This window comes from Pseudochaenichthys georgianus, chromosome 1 (assembly GCF_902827115.2).
Source record: "Pseudochaenichthys georgianus chromosome 1, fPseGeo1.2, whole genome shotgun sequence".
NCBI lineage: Eukaryota > Metazoa > Chordata > Actinopteri > Perciformes > Channichthyidae > Pseudochaenichthys > Pseudochaenichthys georgianus.
Window position 1 is genome coordinate 4,321,608 of NC_047503.1, and position 18,809 is coordinate 4,340,416.

The window sequence follows — 18,809 nt, forward strand, 5'->3', positions numbered from 1 at the left end:
GAACATCAGCAGGAGAGGACTCTTTAAAGTAGAGACACTACATACTGATATACACCTGAACATCAGCAGGAGAGGACTCTTTAAAGTAGAGACACTACATACTGATATACACCTGAACATCAGCAGGAGAGGACTCTTTAAAGTAGAGACACTACATACTGATATACACCTGAACATCAGCAGGAGAGGACTCTTTAAAGTAGAGACACTACATACTGATATACACCTGAACATCAGCAGGAGAGGACTCTTTAAAGTAGAGACACTACATACTGATATACACCTGAACATCAGCAGGAGAGGACTCTTTAAAGTAGAGACACTACATACTGATATACACCTGAACATCAGCAGGAGAGGACTCTTTAAAGTAGAGACACTACATACTGATATACACCTGAACATCAGCAGGAGAGGACTCTTTAAAGTAGAGACACTACATACTGATATACACCTGAACATCAGCAGGAGAGGACTCTTTAAAGTAGAGACACTACATACTGATATACACCTGAACATCAGCAGGAGAGGACTCTTTAAAGTAGAGACACTACATACTGATATACACCTGAACATCAGCAGGAGAGGACTCTTTAAAGTAGAGACACTACATACTGATATACACCTGAACATCAGCAGGAGAGGACTCTTTAAAGTAGAGACACTACATACTGATATACACCTGAACATCAGCAGGAGAGGACTCTTTAAAGTAGAGACACTACATACTGATATACACCTGAACATCAGCAGGAGAGGACTCTTTAAAGTAGAGACACTACATACTGATATACACCTGAACATCAGCAGGAGAGGACTCTTTAAAGTAGAGACACTACATACTGATATACACCTGAACATCAGCAGGAGAGGACTCTTTAAAGTAGAGACACTACATACTGATATACACCTGAACATCAGCAGGAGAGGACTCTTTAAAGTAGAGACACTACATACTGATATACACCTGAACATCAGCAGGAGAGGACTCTTTAAAGTAGAGACACTACATACTGATATACACCTGAACATCAGCAGGAGAGGACTCTTTAAAGTAGAGACACTACATACTGATATACACCTGAACATCAGCAGGAGAGGACTCTTTAAAGTAGAGACACTACATACTGATATACACCTGAACATCAGCAGGAGAGGACTCTTTAAAGTAGAGACACTACATACTGATATACACCTGAACATCAGCAGGAGAGGACTCTTTAAAGTAGAGACACTACATACTGATATACACCTGAACATCAGCAGGAGAGGACTCTTTAAAGTAGAGACACTACATACTGATATACACCTGAACATCAGCAGGAGAGGACTCTTTAAAGTAGAGACACTACATACTGATATACACCTGAACATCAGCAGGAGAGGACTCTTTAAAGTAGAGACACTACATACTGATATACACCTGAACATCAGCAGGAGAGGACTCTTTAAAGTAGAGACACTACATACTGATATACACCTGAACATCAGCAGGAGAGGACTCTTTAAAGTAGAGACACTACATACTGATATACACCTGAACATCAGCAGGAGAGGACTCTTTAAAGTAGAGACACTACATACTGATATACACCTGAACATCAGCAGGAGAGGACTCTTTAAAGTAGAGACACTACATACTGATATACACCTGAACATCAGCAGGAGAGGACTCTTTAAAGTAGAGACACTACATACTGATATACACCTGAACATCAGCAGGAGAGGACTCTTTAAAGTAGAGACACTACATACTGATATACACCTGAACATCAGCAGGAGAGGACTCTTTAAAGTAGAGACACTACATACTGATATACACCTGAACATCAGCAGGAGAGGACTCTTTAAAGTAGAGACACTACATACTGATATACACCTGAACATCAGCAGGAGAGGACTCTTTAAAGTAGAGACACTACATACTGATATACACCTGAACATCAGCAGGAGAGGACTCTTTAAAGTAGAGACACTACATACTGATATACACCTGAACATCAGCAGGAGAGGACTCTTTAAAGTAGAGACACTACATACTGATATACACCTGAACATCAGCAGGAGAGGACTCTTTAAAGTAGAGACACTACATACTGATATACACCTGAACATCAGCAGGAGAGGACTCTTTAAAGTAGAGACACTACATACTGATATACACCTGAACATCAGCAGGAGAGGACTCTTTAAAGTAGAGACACTACATACTGATATACACCTGAACATCAGCAGGAGAGGACTCTTTAAAGTAGAGACACTACATACTGATATACACCTGAACATCAGCAGGAGAGGACTCTTTAAAGTAGAGACACTACATACTGATATACACCTGAACATCAGCAGGAGAGGACTCTTTAAAGTAGAGACACTACATACTGATATACACCTGAACATCAGCAGGAGAGGACTCTTTAAAGTAGAGACACTACATACTGATATACACCTGAACATCAGCAGGAGAGGACTCTTTAAAGTAGAGACACTACATACTGATATACACCTGAACATCAGCAGGAGAGGACTCTTTAAAGTAGAGACACTACATACTGATATACACCTGAACATCAGCAGGAGAGGACTCTTTAAAGTAGAGACACTACATACTGATATACACCTGAACATCAGCAGGAGAGGACTCTTTAAAGTAGAGACACTACATACTGATATACACCTGAACATCAGCAGGAGAGGACTCTTTAAAGTAGAGACACTACATACTGATATACACCTGAACATCAGCAGGAGAGGACTCTTTAAAGTAGAGACACTACATACTGATATACACCTGAACATCAGCAGGAGAGGACTCTTTAAAGTAGAGACACTACATACTGATATACACCTGAACATCAGCAGGAGAGGACTCTTTAAAGTAGAGACACTACATACTGATATACACCTGAACATCAGCAGGAGAGGACTCTTTAAAGTAGAGACACTACATACTGATATACACCTGAACATCAGCAGGAGAGGACTCTTTAAAGTAGAGACACTACATACTGATATACACCTGAACATCAGCAGGAGAGGACTCTTTAAAGTAGAGACACTACATACTGATATACACCTGAACATCAGCAGGAGAGGACTCTTTAAAGTAGAGACACTACATACTGATATACACCTGAACATCAGCAGGAGAGGACTCTTTAAAGTAGAGACACTACATACTGATATACACCTGAACATCAGCAGGAGAGGACTCTTTAAAGTAGAGACACTACATACTGATATACACCTGAACATCAGCAGTAGAGGACTCTTTAAAGTAGAGACACTACATACTGATATACACCTGAACATCAGCAGGAGAGGACTCTTTAAAGTAGAGACACTACATACTGATATACACCTGAACATCAGCAGGAGAGGACTCTTTAAAGTAGAGACACTACCTGAACATCAGCAGGAGAGGACTCTTTAAAGTAGAGACACTACACATACTGATATACACCTGAACATCAGCAGGAGAGGACTCTTTAAAGTAGAGACACTACATACTGATATACACCTGAACATCAAGTCATGCTTTAAAGTTTTTTTCAGTATCAAAGTGATAGTTTTATATACATTTAAGGAGGACACAAGACCAAGTGAAAAGTCTAATAGCTAATTCGGCATACTTGTATCCAAAGCTAACTAACTGACTAACTATACTTCATGTTCATCGTCTCCTTATTTTCTACATCCGACCACAGGAGTGTTTTGATATCCTTTGTGTGGATCATGTAAAACAAATGTAATATCTGTGTCAGCAGTATTATAATCCTTAAATAGTATTGGTCTAAAAATGACGACACAATCCTACACGGTCAGTAGATTTCCTTTCAGCTGTTCACACAGTTGAATAATGAGTTCTATAACATGTATTTATAAGACTCTCCTTGTCCCTGTCAGCCTGAAAATAGCCCGTCATGAATGATACAGGAGGTTCGATCTTTGCAGCCTTCCTTCCCAGACTGAATCTCCCGCTTCCCAGTGGAAGTTGATGTGGGTCATTTTTGACAATGCTTTGTTTCCATGTTTCCTGCCTGTAGTAAAGCAGGTCCACGCGCAGGGAGACCGGTTACCAGCCCTCCGTCCCCCACTCGCTGTTCCTTGCTTCCTAGTTTATCGTTTCGCATTGCTGTCAGTTTCGTTTACAGCTGTTCCCCCTCCTCTTCTCCTTCTTATGTTTCCTCACCAGTCAAGCCTCTCATTCTGTCTCCCTCCAGCTGATTGACACGTTTGCGTCTGAGATCGGGGAGCTGAAGCGAGAGATGGTGCAGACCCCTCTGACGTTTGACAAAGAGCCCATGGATTTACAGGGGTAAGAATGTTTGACTTATCTTTTATCGAACTGACAGCGGCCGGAAGTTGTGATCCGTCCGTCACACTCAGGCATGGGATCCGCATGAACTGATTACATGTATGATGGTCAAAGGTCAAGGTCACTGGGACCTCACAAAACATGTTTTCTCTTTCTAAGAATGTATGGTAATAACCAGGCTTTGGGATGAACGGATTACATGTAATGGGATTACGCAATCAAGATACAGGAAAGTGTAACTGTGTTTCCTTACAGTTACATTTAAAAAATATATATAATCAAATTACTGCTGCATCTTTTTTAAACGGGGATAATTAATAATAATAATAATAATAATAATGAATTGTCTTTGGACAGTATTTATAAAAGCCTCTGACACATAGGTACTCACTTTCACCAGCAGATGGCAAAAGTGTTTCATTTTCTCTTCTTCTTCTTCTTCTTCTTCTTCTTCTTCTTCTTCTTCTTCTTCTTCTTCTTCTTCTTCTTCTTCTTCTTCTTCTTCTTCTTCTTCTCTCTGCTAGGCTGGAGGCTGAAGTGTGCGGTGTCTACCTGCAGTCCCCCAGCTGTGCCGGTCTGGGGGGTGAAAGGGATTCTGGGTACGACTCGCTGCGCAGGAGGATGAGCGTGTTGGAGCGACTGACTCAGACCCACCCGGTGTGGCTGCTGCTGGCCGTCACTGAGGAGGAGGCCACTCGCATTCTGCTCACACAGCCCCCGGGGGTGAGGGGCCACCATGCTCACAGACACATCTTTTAAGATTGTACTATATTTCATGATGTCCTAACCCCAACCCTTCATGGTTCAGGTGTTCCTGGTGAGGAAGTCGGCAGCTTTACAGAGGAAGATTCTGTCTGTGCGTCTGAAGGAGGATCAGAGCGGAACTCCCATCAGCCACCTCCCTGTCAGAGAGAGCCAGTACAGTAAGCGACCAGTGTATACCTTTCTTATTATCATTCTTCACAGTATTTAAGACAAACATAAGTAATCCTTATATTAAAAAAACAAGGAGGAAAAGATAAAGAAAGTATATTGTACTATTGGCCAAGCTGGTGTAAAGGAATCTGCTCTAGATGTTCTGCAGGAGAGGAGAAACAGGTTTTATTAAAAGGGATAATATTATAATTTAGGGTTGAGGAGAGCTGGGCTGCGTTCCAATAGTCCGTTTAGCTTAGGAACCTTCCTGACGGAGTGAGATGACCCGGAAGTCCCTCAGTGGCAGCCATGATAAGTGCCGTTCCAATTCTCTAGATGAAAGGAAAGGAGGTTTCAAACTTCCTTTATAACCTCCTTTAGCTTAGGAACCACTGGACCTCCCTTACCGAAAGGAGAGGAGAACATGCTGCCCCACAATGCCTTGCAGCCGCAGCATTTGCCGTCACTCAACAGTCGGCCGTTCACGGAAACAACCGATTATGACGGAGAAATTATATCATGAAAGTTACGGTGCTTATTAAGCATTTTAAAACATAGGTGGTAAGTTGCCAAAGTGCTTTGTTTTGAACGTTCATCAGTATTATAATCAAAGAGAGAAATATGAACGTTAGTTTTCACTGAAATGATCAAATAAAGTCAACATCTCACAGTCTTTACTGAGCTGTGTGGGGTTTGTTCAACTTTTAAAAGATGTTTGAATGGTGATATACACAGTGATAGATGTTAAGGACTAACGTTTATAATAAATACATCTGTATTGATTTTAAGATCTTTAGTTCATACAATCATACGTATTGGGATCATTTGTATTAATGTGGACCGGAGGGAGAGGGGGACGAGCATAAGTTTCACTTTCCTTTTTTATTTCAATTCCAGCTTTGGTCCTGAAGAATATGTTTCTCTGTTGTCCACGTTCATAAAGCAAAGCAGCAGCATCAGAGCACGGTGCAGAGTCTCTAGATGAGTTCACAGTAGTCCCTCGTTCTTATTAAACATCCATGTTGTAGTCCGCTGTATAGAAAACTGTGGTTTCCATAGTTTCCCCACAGCAGCAGACGCACATTCAGGACGTCCGCTGGCGCATCATAAACACGTCGGATAGAGAAAGTGCATTCGGATTCTCTAAAGTACCGCAGTCTCTTCTCCTAAGTCCTTTTAAATTCTCCTATCCACTATCCCTTAACCCCGTGACCTTTCACTCAGAGGTCAAGGAATAGGAGATAGGGTTAGAACTTAGGAGCTGATTTTTAAACTATCCGACTGCAGCCCAGGTCCATGTTTGATCTGTTGGACTCAGGTCCTTAACTGTGGTCTTTCAATTTCCTTTGGTCCGCTGATTATGTCTCACTCGACTACAGACACCTCTGCCGGCATACTGTACTCGAGGTTTGAGAGTTAATGATGTCATTTCCTGTACGTTAATAAGAAATAAAACCACATGACCAGAGTGAAGCCAGTTTGGACTGATTGTGTGTTCTTGTGTGTGTGTTGTGTGTGTGTGTGTGTGTGTGTGTGTGTGTGTGTGTGTGTGTGTGTGTGTGTGTGTGTGTGTGTGTGTGTGTGTGTGTGTGTGTGTGTGTGTGTGTGTGTGTGTGTGTGTGTGTGTGTGTGTGTGTGTGTGTGTGTGTGTGATAGTGTCTAACATTAGTGATCTCATTGCACACAAACAAAGATTGTAGTACCTGTGCTTCGACAACATTTAGACCAACATTGAGCACATTGCAGCAGTACTTGGGATTAGTCCTGGAGCTGTGACAGAGTGTGACCACACACCAGCTGTGGATGTTTCCTGCTGAAATGACGGCACACATGGGAGCGGGGGGGGTGTGTCTTTGGCCTGTGTCAGATGTGGGTCAGTTGCTCTCCAGTTTAGTCTGACCGACTGCTTTGCTAAGTTTTTCTTGTGCACAAAATGCTTCTTTGGGAAATACAATTCTGTAGTCATTTTTATTTCTCATACTTTCTTGAAACAGTGGCTGAATATTAAATGTGAAAAAGTAAATGCCACATAATCAACAATGTCTTTCTATTAAATATAAGTGTGCATATTTTGTTTCCTACAGCCTTTTCTCTTGAGGAATCTGGGATCAGCTTTGCGGATCTGTTTCGCCTCGTGGCTTTCTACTGTATCAGCAGGTAACACACCAGAGAATTGTTCTTTTCTCTATCTCTCCGTTTATTTGTCTGTGATAGGAGGGTGATTCAAGTATGGAGGTATATCACCAACATTTTTGTAAAAAAAAGAAGAAGTACAAAGCAAGGGGATTGCTAATGCTAATATCTGGTTCACAGCAGTCTGTGCTTTATTTCCTTATTCCAAAATCAGCCCTTCAATTACAATATATTTATTCATCAACTGCAGGCATAATTCTCACCATCTGTGAGTCCATTTGGTTTTTTAACTTGTTAATTTATGACTTTATTCTCAGAGAATATTCAAGTTTCTTTCATGTAAATGTGTGATTTTTATTTCTCGTGAATATACAACGTTAGTCTAATTTCATTTTGTATAGCTACATTTAGACTTCCATGCTCAAGTCTAAGCTTTATTCTGTGGCTGTGAAAGTCAAATGAAAGGTAGTGTTTTCACTTCTCTGTGTGCCAGTCGTGGCGTCATCACTTTAGTTTGGGTTACTGCTGTCAAACGAGGACAATGCCACTGACCATTAAACAGTTACAATAACAACATTTCATAACTCTCTACTAATGTTTAGATCCTTTGTGTTATTGTATCCTTCCTTTTTAACAAAGGCTTTAGTGAGAGCTGCTTTCAGATTATTCCCTATGCTCGTCCCCTGCTTCCTACATTTGGTGGTATTTGATTGTATTGTCTGATTGCATTTGTATTGTCTTTTTTTGTATCTTAATTCATGTTCTTTCTATTGGTATTTTACACTCAATCTTTTCATTATTTTACTGTCATTTTATTGTTTACAATGTTGTTGTTTGTTTCTGTAGACAAACGTGTTTTGTGATATTAGACTAGGTTCAAGGCTTGTATTGTCATGCGTACATACTGCAGCTACAGTAGTTATGTCGATGAACATCTGAGGTCCCAGGCTCCTCCCACAGAGCAACACAATAACACAGATAGAATAGTGCAAGTACATACAATACAATAGAATAGAAGTAGTGCAGAGTCTGTACAAGTGATCCATAATGTGTAAGTTGCAAACAGATGGATGTTATGGATGTTCTTAGTTCAGGTGCCTAACTGTCTTATTGCCTGGGGAATAAGACGACATAAATAAACGTTGATTTGATTTGATTGAATGTTTATTTTCTATAACATTATTGCCTGTTCATCTTCACTTAGGGATGTCCTGCCTTTCACACTCAAACTCCCAGAGGCCATTGCATCGGCCAAGACTCAGAAGGAGCTGGAGGAGGCGGCTCAGCTGGGAGCAGGTACGCTCTTTATTCATGTCTTGTTTGAAGTTCTGCAGTAACGCACATCTTAAATGACTATACCGCTGCTGTTGCAAGTTTTTTATAATGAATCACCTATTTTATTGAAGTATGCAACACATTTTAGATATATTTCTCACCATTTCTTTCATTAGTAACCCATCTGTAGAATACTGCAGGGAATTAGACCCGTTTACACGAGGACGATACGGGTTGTATCCGCATTTCTCTTGCGTATAGCCCTTTCGTTTACACGAGGCCGTAACAAAACGATAGAAAAGGACCCCGCAAACGATAACGGGTCCCAAGGTGGATAGATCTGCAAAGGGAAGGCTCTGGGGGGCAAACGGCTCTGTGTGTACGCCCTATACCAGGGGGGTCAAACTCAATTTCATTGCGGGCCACATCAGCATTATGGTTGCAATCAAAGGGCCGGTTGTAACTTTAAGACTATATAAAAATGCATATATGAATATTTAATATATATAAAATAATGTATTTAATTTATATTACATTATTGCCTCTGCATTGGATTATTATCGGATAGGGTAATAACTTCATAATTAACTACGTCTGAAAGCAGAGGTCTAGGGCAAATAATTGCAAGTCTCTTCAGTGAGAATGTCACAAAATGATTTAAAAAGAAAAGTCAAAATAAAAAGAATTAAGTGACATTTTGAAAGAAAAGTTACATTTAAAAAAAAAAAAAGTCAAATTCTGAGATGCATTGTGGGACATGTAGTTTATTGGCAACGTGCTTCTGTAAGGTAGCATGTAACCGCATAATAAACATATGATATTTTTTGCAAGCTCTTGTGGGGCCACATGTAATGAAGTCGCGGGCCGGATTTGGCCCCCGGGCCTTGAGTTTGACACCCCTGTTCTAAACCATAGAGTTCAATATACAGTACTTATTGGAGTAACTGGTTGCATAGTGGATTTGAGCATTTGAGCACCACTCTCCCCCCGTCTCCCTCTCCCCACCTCTCCTGCTCAGAGATCAGCTGCTGGGCTGTCAGAAGAGGGGGAGGAAAACTCACTTTATTATTCTTATATTATTATATAGAGTCGACTCGTTATCAATTTGTTTTAAAGCTCAATAAATAACAAGGAAGACCTCTGACCGGCACTTTTCAAATTGTGTATGGAATATTTAAACTTTAACGGACATGTTGACCGGCGAAAAACAATGTTTAACTGAAACTCTGCCGCACGGTCCCCTCGTCCCTCGGAAGAGACGGAGAGGTGGGTGTTTGTCATCTGCTGGTGGACTACCGGGGAGATTTACAGCAGGAGCACACGCTGTCCACCGCGGAGAATAAACAGAAGGGCAACCATGGCAACCATGCTCCTGGGTCTTCTTCGCTGCTCTCGGTGTATTTTGTGGCGGCAGCAGCGCCACTTACAGGCCCGGCATATGTACTACAGCGTTTACAGCGGTCTCGTGTGAACGGATACGTTAATTGAGCCGAATGCGTGTGAATGGAAGACTTTTTTGAAAACGCATACGTTCCCGTGGGGTCTTAGGGTGCGTTCACACCTGCCTTGTATAGTCCGGTTGAATCGAACCCTGGTGCGTTTAGCCGCTTGGTGCGGTTCATTTGGGTCGGTGTGAACGCAGTCCGAGACCTCTGAAGTGAACTAAACAACCGGACTCTGGTCCGCTAAAATAGGTGGTCTCGGAGCGCTTGCTTGCGAACTCTGGAGCGATTCATTGCTGGTGTGAACGCAGTCCGCACCAAAACATAGGAAGCGCAGTATTTACGTGTCACAAGAACGCGGATATCTTCAAAAATCTTTAGCGAAATAGTCTTTCAAGACACCCGCGGTTGTTTAGTTAAAGAGTAAAGCAGAATGAAGTGTTGAACAGTGACGTGTAAAGTAAAAATTCTCCGTCAGCTACATAAAAGTAAGAACACCTGTCGTCGGTGAAACGCCCCTCCTCTGCAGACTGCAGAATGTCTCTCATGGATAAGCAGGAAAAGGCTGATCAGGAGCCCGACGCGAAGCGGAGGGATCTAGATCGGCACGAAGGTGTTCTTTTCCCCATAAAGACCGCGCTGCTGCACATTATCCCGCTTATTACATGGCCACATTCTCAACAAAGTAACGTGATGACTCCCAATATTAATTGAAATGCTTTTGTGGATTTAGAAAATTATTTTATTGATTTAAAAAATAGTTGTATGTATTTACATTTACATGCATCCGCTAAGAAAAATAGTCCGTTGTTACTGTTTGAACTAACGTAGCAACGGCAGGAACTGCTTCGATAGCGTTTTTGAGGAGCTTCATGATTACAGATTTGATCGTTGCTTGCTTTAAAAGTAGCACAATTCATTATGTCAAACCTTGGGAAGTATCTAGATATCCCTGCCCTAATGCCAAAGTAACTGGCAACTGAATATGTCTGACCTATGTCTGGACCGCTGCGTAAAAAGGAGGGTTTCTGCCCGTTACTTCTCCGCTGTTTTCTTGTCGCTCTTGTCTTGTCAGTTCGTTTCAGCCAAACTGTATACAGTCAACAAAGCCATGTAATAATGTTTTTTAACGGACGTTGTCTGATTATATAATCATATGTCTGTTGTTGATCTCCAGACTAACAGCAGCATGAGAATAACCTGCCGAAAGTGCCGATGCTCCATGGCGGAGGGTCCGCTAGAAATTGCCGGGATTTGCGTTTGTACCCCCTTAATGTCTGACCAATGGTTGAACAGCATTTCCGAGCACATGACTTGTGTTTAAAGTTTATAGTCCGTTTGAGTTTTGCCCGTGTGAATGCAAACCGAACCTTCTGAAAAATGAAACAATGTAACAAACTGTGGTCTGGTGCGCACCAGAGAGCGGACTATTAGGTGTGAACACACCCTTAGCGTCTGTCTGAGAAAGGAAATCCATCATGATGAAAATATTGTCCATTTTTTCTTTTACCATCATTTATGATAAGAACATTTTTAGATGAACAGTCTGAACACACAAATTGTCGAAATTAATCTATTAATTTGATATTCAATATGCATGTCTTTGACTCAATGTTGTGGCTAAAGCAAACAGGAAAACCCCATTATTAAATGACCTGTTTTTAATATACTACATTATGCTCAATCTAGTGGTGCCTCTTGCCTGATAGGGCTCCACCTTGTATTACATGCACACAGTCAAGTCAAGTAAGAAAGCAAACAAAGATAACACACCAAGTGGTTGGTTTGATTTATTGTTCTTTGCTGATCATTCAGATCAGACTCCTCCTTCAGACGCTTCATCTGTCAAGTTATTCTCAGCTCAGCCACTGCATGTGAGTCAGCTTCCTACAGCAGGAGCCTACAGCATAGTTTAGTGCTTAGTGTGGGGGGGAAGGGAGTGGCCGGTCCACACACACATCACACCACATTCAGACAAGTATGACAACACACAAGGCGTATGAAGTGTAGACAAATGTTAAAGCAGTAAACAGTTGTAAAGCTACTGAAGAAAATGGCTTGTTGTTTGTGCACACTGGCATCTCTGGGAACGGTAGCTGGTGCTCTTACGCTGGAAGTCGAGAGGGAAAGACAGCTTGAGAGCCTCTTAGGGAAACTCCCCTTCTCCACAGCTTCTATTTAAAGACAGAAAAGCGCTTTTATTATGTGTTGTAAATCTGAGCACATGGGAAACACAAACACATGTTAGTACGAAGACCTTCGTATATAACATTTGCTTTGCAACTGATTTGCCTTTTCAGAGGGCATGGAGTGGAATATTATAATGAACCTATTTATAGCCGATATTCAAGTCACAATTCATATACCCTGTTAATATAGTGCATTTGATATCACGCTTTAGCAGGGACTTTTATGATCTGCTCCCTTAGCTTTCTGTGCATGTCAATGGTCTGCAATGACTCAAATCCCAGAGTTCCCTCCAGAGGGAGTTTCTGGCTGTCACAGTGGAGTCACAGAGTACCAATGTGAACCTGAACATGAGCAGTCCTCTTTGATAGCTAATAAGCCACCATGGAATCATCTAGAGACTTCCTGCTGCAGAGATGTTTTACATGAGATCCAGTCAAAGTGCACAGTTGCCCCTGTTCCTGCTTTTACTTGGACAAATCTGCAAGATGTTTTACTGACAGTAACAACAAAGCAATACAAGGCAAGTGATTGGAACTAGTGAATGAAAGCTGAATTATGATACAGCATATTATTTTGCTACCCTGCCTTTATGCATTTGAACATTGGCTTTTATCTAATCATGTGTTGTCCTTTTTCAATTAAATATTATACATTTCATATATTTGATAGAACAAAGCTCCTCTTTGTAAAGTACACTTTATTAAGGTCAGTCAGTATTACATGTGCTATTTACAGTTGGCCTCCCGGACCCTACAGACCCAGAGTCAGGTGGTCCGTGCTCACACGCAGCAGCAGGAATACCACGGGCACATTTCAGTCTCCAGGCGAGGGGGTGTTAGAAGACATCTGGATCTGTCGGACCCGGCTCCTTTATTGCCCGAGAGTAACGTCTCCATTTTGAACCCGCGGGAGCAGTCATCACTGGGCTTATCTGCAGCATGCGTTGAAGCAGCATGTTTTCTTTCAGATTGTGTTGTGAACACACATGTCAGGACTTAAAAGAGCCTTCCAGTGGCTTTTAAAGCTCAGTGTGTTGGCGTGACAACAGTCTCGGCTAAACAGCTGAAAACAATGGAATGATTCGATGGAACATCAACATGGGAGTAAAGGCCTGAACTTGCACTGAATATAGAAGAAGAAGAAAGGCAGAGATAAGGGTTTGTGACAGCAGTCGTGCTCTGTTCATCAGAAACGTGTCCAGAGCAACAGGAAAGCAGCATGTCGAATGTAGAGAGAGGAGAACAGAGCAGGAAGGAGTGGAGGAACTGGAACTGCGTGCCGTGGTTGTGCCCTCCCACTCTGTCTTTAGAATGGGCGACTCCCTCTCTGGGTGTGTGCCGGCACCCAGTGAGTCGCAGCCAGGATACTGAACTCACAGCGCTGCGGACACCAGAGAGACGATAGACGCCGCTAAAGACAGGCAAAGAGAACACTTGGAAAGTCTTGTAGGAAACTTTTGAACTGCTGGGTGAGAGATAGTTGCTGTCTTTGTTCTTCTTTCTTCTTGTCTTGGACTCAAAGGACATACCCTTCCTCTGAACCTTGAATTGAGGAGAGGTATGTGTGTAGCTTAAAGTTAGTTAATGTTTGCCTCTGAATGTGTGTGTGTGTGTGTGTGTGTGTGTGTGTGTGTGTGTGTGTGTGTGTGTGTGTGTGTGTGTGTGTGTGTGTGTGTGTGTGTGGTGTGTGTGTGTGTGTGTGTGTGTGTGTGTGTGTGTGTGTGTGTGTGTGTGTGTGTGTGTGTGTTTGTGTTACAGGCTTCTGGGACTCTGCCCTGTGCAGTCAACACCGCACCTTCCCCCGTGCCTGCCGCCCTCTGAGCCGGACCCTCAGCCCCCAGCGGAGCAACAGGGAGGGGGAGGAGTCTCAGCAGAGACACACCGGGGCCCACTGCGACAGTGCCCCCCCTACCCTACGCTCCTGCGCCTCTCCACCCTCCTTTCGTCTGGAGAGAAGACACTCCAGCGGCCCCCTGTGCTTCGTCACCCCCCTGTTCCTCCAGACGCATCGCCGCCCCCCCCGCTGTGAGGACGATCCGCCGACACATGCCGTCAGGTCCGATGAAGACGTAGAGAATGAGGGGAAGTCCTTGAAGCTGAGCAGCAGCCCAGGTATCGAGCAGCACGCGGACAAGGTCAAACTGAACGGCAAATCCCGGACACCTCCCCCCCGCCCTCCTCCCCCCCGCTCCATGCCTCGCCGACGCCCTGCCCCCCCACCTCCGGGACCTCCAGCAGCTACCACCAGACCCAAGAGCATGCCAGTGGCTGTCACTGTGTCTCCAAGGCAACAACCGACTTCCACAAAGCGCCAAGCGCCGGCTCGGCCATCGATGGGGGGCAAACAGGGCAGCCCCTCCAAGACTGCCAGTCCACCGATCCCTGTGCCGTCAAACCCCCCCCCTCCAAGGCCTAAGAAGCCCGATCTGGAATCTCACCGCTGCCACATCGCCCTGGATGATGAGACCATCGCCAAAGCTCTGTCTCGTGCCAAGCTTCCACCCTGCCAGCCTACAGCAGCTGATGCTCTGCTGGAGGGTAACGCCGGGAGTCCGTCCACTCCTAAGGAGCGGGGACGCCAGCGGCTCAGTGACATGAGCATGTCCACTTCCTCCTCTGACTCACTGGAATACTCACATCCTCCAGGATTCTCCCTGGGCCCGAGCCCGTCCCGACACCTGAGTCACCAAGACACGGTGGAGGACAGCAGCGACGACGACGATGATGTGGACGAAGATGACGAGGACTACGGGGTCAGTTTGGAGACGGACCTAGAAATGCGCCACCGTCCGTCCTTCAAAGCGCGAAGGCGAAGGGTTGGTGTGAGTCTGGGCGGGGGGTCCTTCATCCTGCCCAGGGCGCTGAAGGGACGTTTCCGCAAGGTGAGCGGCATGCTGAGCTCCCTCATGACCCCGGAGAGACGGGCGGTGAAGAGGATCGCAGAGATGTCCCGGGACAAAAGCTCGTATTTTGGCTCCCTGGTCCAGGACTACATCAGCTTTGTCCAGGAGAACCGAGGCTGTCACACCTCAGGGACGGATTTTCTGCAGACTCTCAGGCAGTTTATGACGCAAATGAAGGCTTACCTGCGCCAGAGCTCCGAACTGGACCCCCCTCTAGAGTCCCTCATACCTGAGGACCAGATCGGTAAGTCAACCAAAAAGATGGACTATCTTCTATACCAGGGGGGTCAAACTCAATTTCATTGCGGGCCACATCAGCATTATGGTTGCACTCAAGGGGCCGGTTGTAACTTTAAGACTATATAAAAATGCATATATGAATATTTAATATATATAAAATAATGTATTATATTACATTATTGCCTCTGCATTGGATTATTATCGGATAGGGTAATAACTTCATAGTTAACTACGTCTGAAAGCAGAAGTCTAGGGCAAATAATTGCAAGTCTCTTCAGTGAGAATGTCACAAAATGATTTAAAAAGAAAAGTCAAAATAAAAAAAATTAAGTGACATTTTGAAAGAAAAGAAAAGTCAAATTCTGAGATGCATTGTGGGACATGTAGTTTATTGGCAACGTGCTTCTGTAAGGTAGCATGTAACCACATAATAAACATATCATATTTTTTGCAAGCTCTTGTGGGGCCACATGAAATGAAGTCGCGGGCCGGATTTGGCCCCCGGGCCTTGAGTTTGACACCCCTGTTCTAAACCATAGAGTTCAATATACAGTACTTATTGGAGTAACTGGTTGCAAAGTGGATTTGTGCATTTATGAAACAACTGCTCATTTCTGGCAGCACTCACTTCCCTTCAAGTTTTCTGTCTAGTACAACTTAAGTGGCAACAACTCCTTGGTGTTGCTTCAGAGAAGGATTTGAAAATGACCTGATTGGTTGTATCTACTAGTATCGAACATACTAGTAGAAGTTTTCCATATCAGACTGCCCCATTACTGGTGTTGAGTTACAGAAATTCCAGTGTGCTCTGCCCCAAAGAGTTATTCTTGGCTCATGATGGTGGGCATCAGCTCACATTGCTGTTGAGGCTCTTTTGAGAGGCAGGCTCAGTATAAACCTATATTTGATCTTGTTAAGAAAGATGTGTACTTTCTGTCTATGGAGGCACGTTTAATGTATGGCTGTTTGTGTTTAGACAACATTGAGCGAATAAATGAAACTCAGCTCCCTTATTGGCTATTGTGTCAAACAACTTTAACAAGCCACATCCAAACACTACCAAGTCGTAGCCAAATTGTTTACATGCTCTACTGAGGTCATATTGACTGTAGAAATAAAAATATTCAGGCAAAAGCAGATCAGAGCGACATTTCATTCAAATCCTATGACTGTAGACTCCAGCATGAATATGTAAGTATGTCTTTGCACTCATCACACGTCCCTTGTTCATTGTAAACAATAACAGCAAAGCCTTGTTCGGAGACAGAGAAGCGATCCATTCTAGTTGTGCTAACAGAGCACGGATATGCACATACAGCCTCATGCTCACACACGTCCTCTTTCCAGAGGTGAATAAAGAAACATTGTCAAAGGATTTAAAAAATAAAGTTTATTAGTTTTAGCTGAGCTTGAATTCAAGCCATTTTAGAGACAATATAATGGCATCACTTTTTATATTGATTATTTACATTATATTATTTATGTAAAATGTACATATAATATATATATTTAATTATTATATATATATTTATTTCGATAATTATTTATATTATATTTATATTATTTGTGTACTATATATATATATATATTTATTATTATTATTTATCTTTTGTTATATTTATATACATTGTTTTAAATAAAAAAAATTTTTAAAAATACTATTAAAATAACAATGCTTACAGTTGTTTCACAATCAAAGCTATTCATGTTTCCCTGGAAAGCCAAAGTGAGACCCACAGCGCGAGCAGGCCTGACGGCATGCTACAATCCCTCATCATATTGCTTTCAAAAAGGAGAAGTGCAGTGGAGCTGAAGTCCATGCTCCCAGAGTGCTTACAGAAAGAGTGATTACGTTATGGCTCAATTTGTGACCTCTTAGGAAATAAATGTTTGTGTTCTTAGTATAAGGGGTACTCAAATCCCAACCTTGAAGTATTTGTAGCGACGATAATGCTTAACATGTCATGTTGCCAGGTCAGGTAAATGATTGTTTATTTTTACAAAGGGTGGGTCTACAACTTTCAACACGCCCTAATGTAGGGCTTTTGTTATGCTTTTGTCTACACAACTTTAGGGGTGTTTCTTAGGTTTTTAGCGTATGTGCTTGCTGGTATTTGTGAATGTTTATCACAGACTCTCCCAGAGTGCATCCCAGTGGAGGGAAGCCTTTGGACAGGCTAGATAAAGCTCAATGGCAAACATTGCTCAATATACAAAGGATATGAGCCTTTCTGGAGGGTATCAGGGTGTGTGTGTGTGTGTGTGTGTGTGTGTGTGTGTGTGTGTGTGTGTGTGTGTGGTGTGTGTGTGTGTGTGTGTGTGTGTGTGTGTGTGTGTGTGTGTGTGTGTGTGTGTGTGTGTGTGTGTGTGTGTGTGTGTGTGTGTGTGTGTTGCTACCTACTACAGTGTGTCCAGCAGTGTGTCCTCACTAGCCTCAGTTCCTTCCTGTGTACACACATGATCTGCGTGATGAACCCAGCCCAGGGCTCCCCTTGTTCTTGACTTCAGATATATTGGTCTGGGGGGTGCTGTGCAGAGCCAGACCCTCACCTCAGGCGACCCCCTTCACTTCTCTCCCGGACACGGTGTGGAGGCTTGTTCTGTACTGCAGCACATTCCCCTCTCTGACTCACCATGGATTCAGACATTTCTCCACAAGAACATAATTCTTGTGTGTGCATGCTGGCTTGTTTACGCGGTTACAAAGCGTGCACTTGGCTCTGAGGAACTCATTGCATAAACACTGCCTGGAGGCTGCCAGTGAACTCAAGGAAGCAATTGTGTAAATGCAAACAAGCCGTACATAGCTGAGGTAGGCAGAGAATGGTTTGAAGCCTATGGATGTAGGTCCGAGGTACAGATGGAGCCATTGTAGCTTCTTTGCAGCACGCTAGCTCAATGAATGTCAAGGTCAGACAATCTTCAAACAAGAGAGTGTACTAAACCTTCAGGTTGCTCAGCTGTACGGTAAATAGCAAATGTGTAATGTATGAGGTGGAACCTGACGTGCCACACTTTGAGACTAGTCGTTTATTTCCTTTGTTACTGAGAGCTGTTGAAAACCAGGAGTTCTGAAGTATTTACATTTGTTTTGCTTCATTCTATCATTATGTTTTAAAACGTACAAAAGTAGTTCTCCTTACTAATTAGATTACATTAGATATACTTTATTTATCCCAAATTGGGAAATTGTTTTGTTACAGCAGCAGAAAGTTAATCACAAAAAGTATTACACATGAGTTAAAAATAAAATAAATATAATAAAATACAAATTAAAGAAAACATAAACAGTAATATATGATATCAACAGTAGAAACGTTTTATATCAATATAGTATCTAAAGAATGCCAAATCTACCAAAGAAAGGGAAATCTATATACATATGATACTACAT

General features: G+C 42.8%; 1 protein-coding gene across 2 annotated transcripts in view; it reads left to right on the top strand.

Moving 5' to 3' along the window:
- LOC117455631 (ras and Rab interactor 2-like) overlaps positions 1-18,809 on the top strand; it is a 79,385-nt gene that overhangs the window by 52,092 nt on the left and 8,484 nt on the right. For both annotated transcript variants that reach the window (XM_034095205.2, XM_034095225.2), the window contains exons 3-8: positions 4,224-4,318; positions 4,843-5,041; positions 5,127-5,241; positions 7,318-7,390; positions 8,571-8,662; positions 14,031-15,419. In XM_034095205.2, the coding sequence (XP_033951096.1) occupies positions 4,224-4,318; positions 4,843-5,041; positions 5,127-5,241; positions 7,318-7,390; positions 8,571-8,662; positions 14,031-15,419 (1,963 nt within the window). The remainder of the gene's footprint in view (positions 1-4,223; positions 4,319-4,842; positions 5,042-5,126; positions 5,242-7,317; positions 7,391-8,570; positions 8,663-14,030; positions 15,420-18,809) is intronic.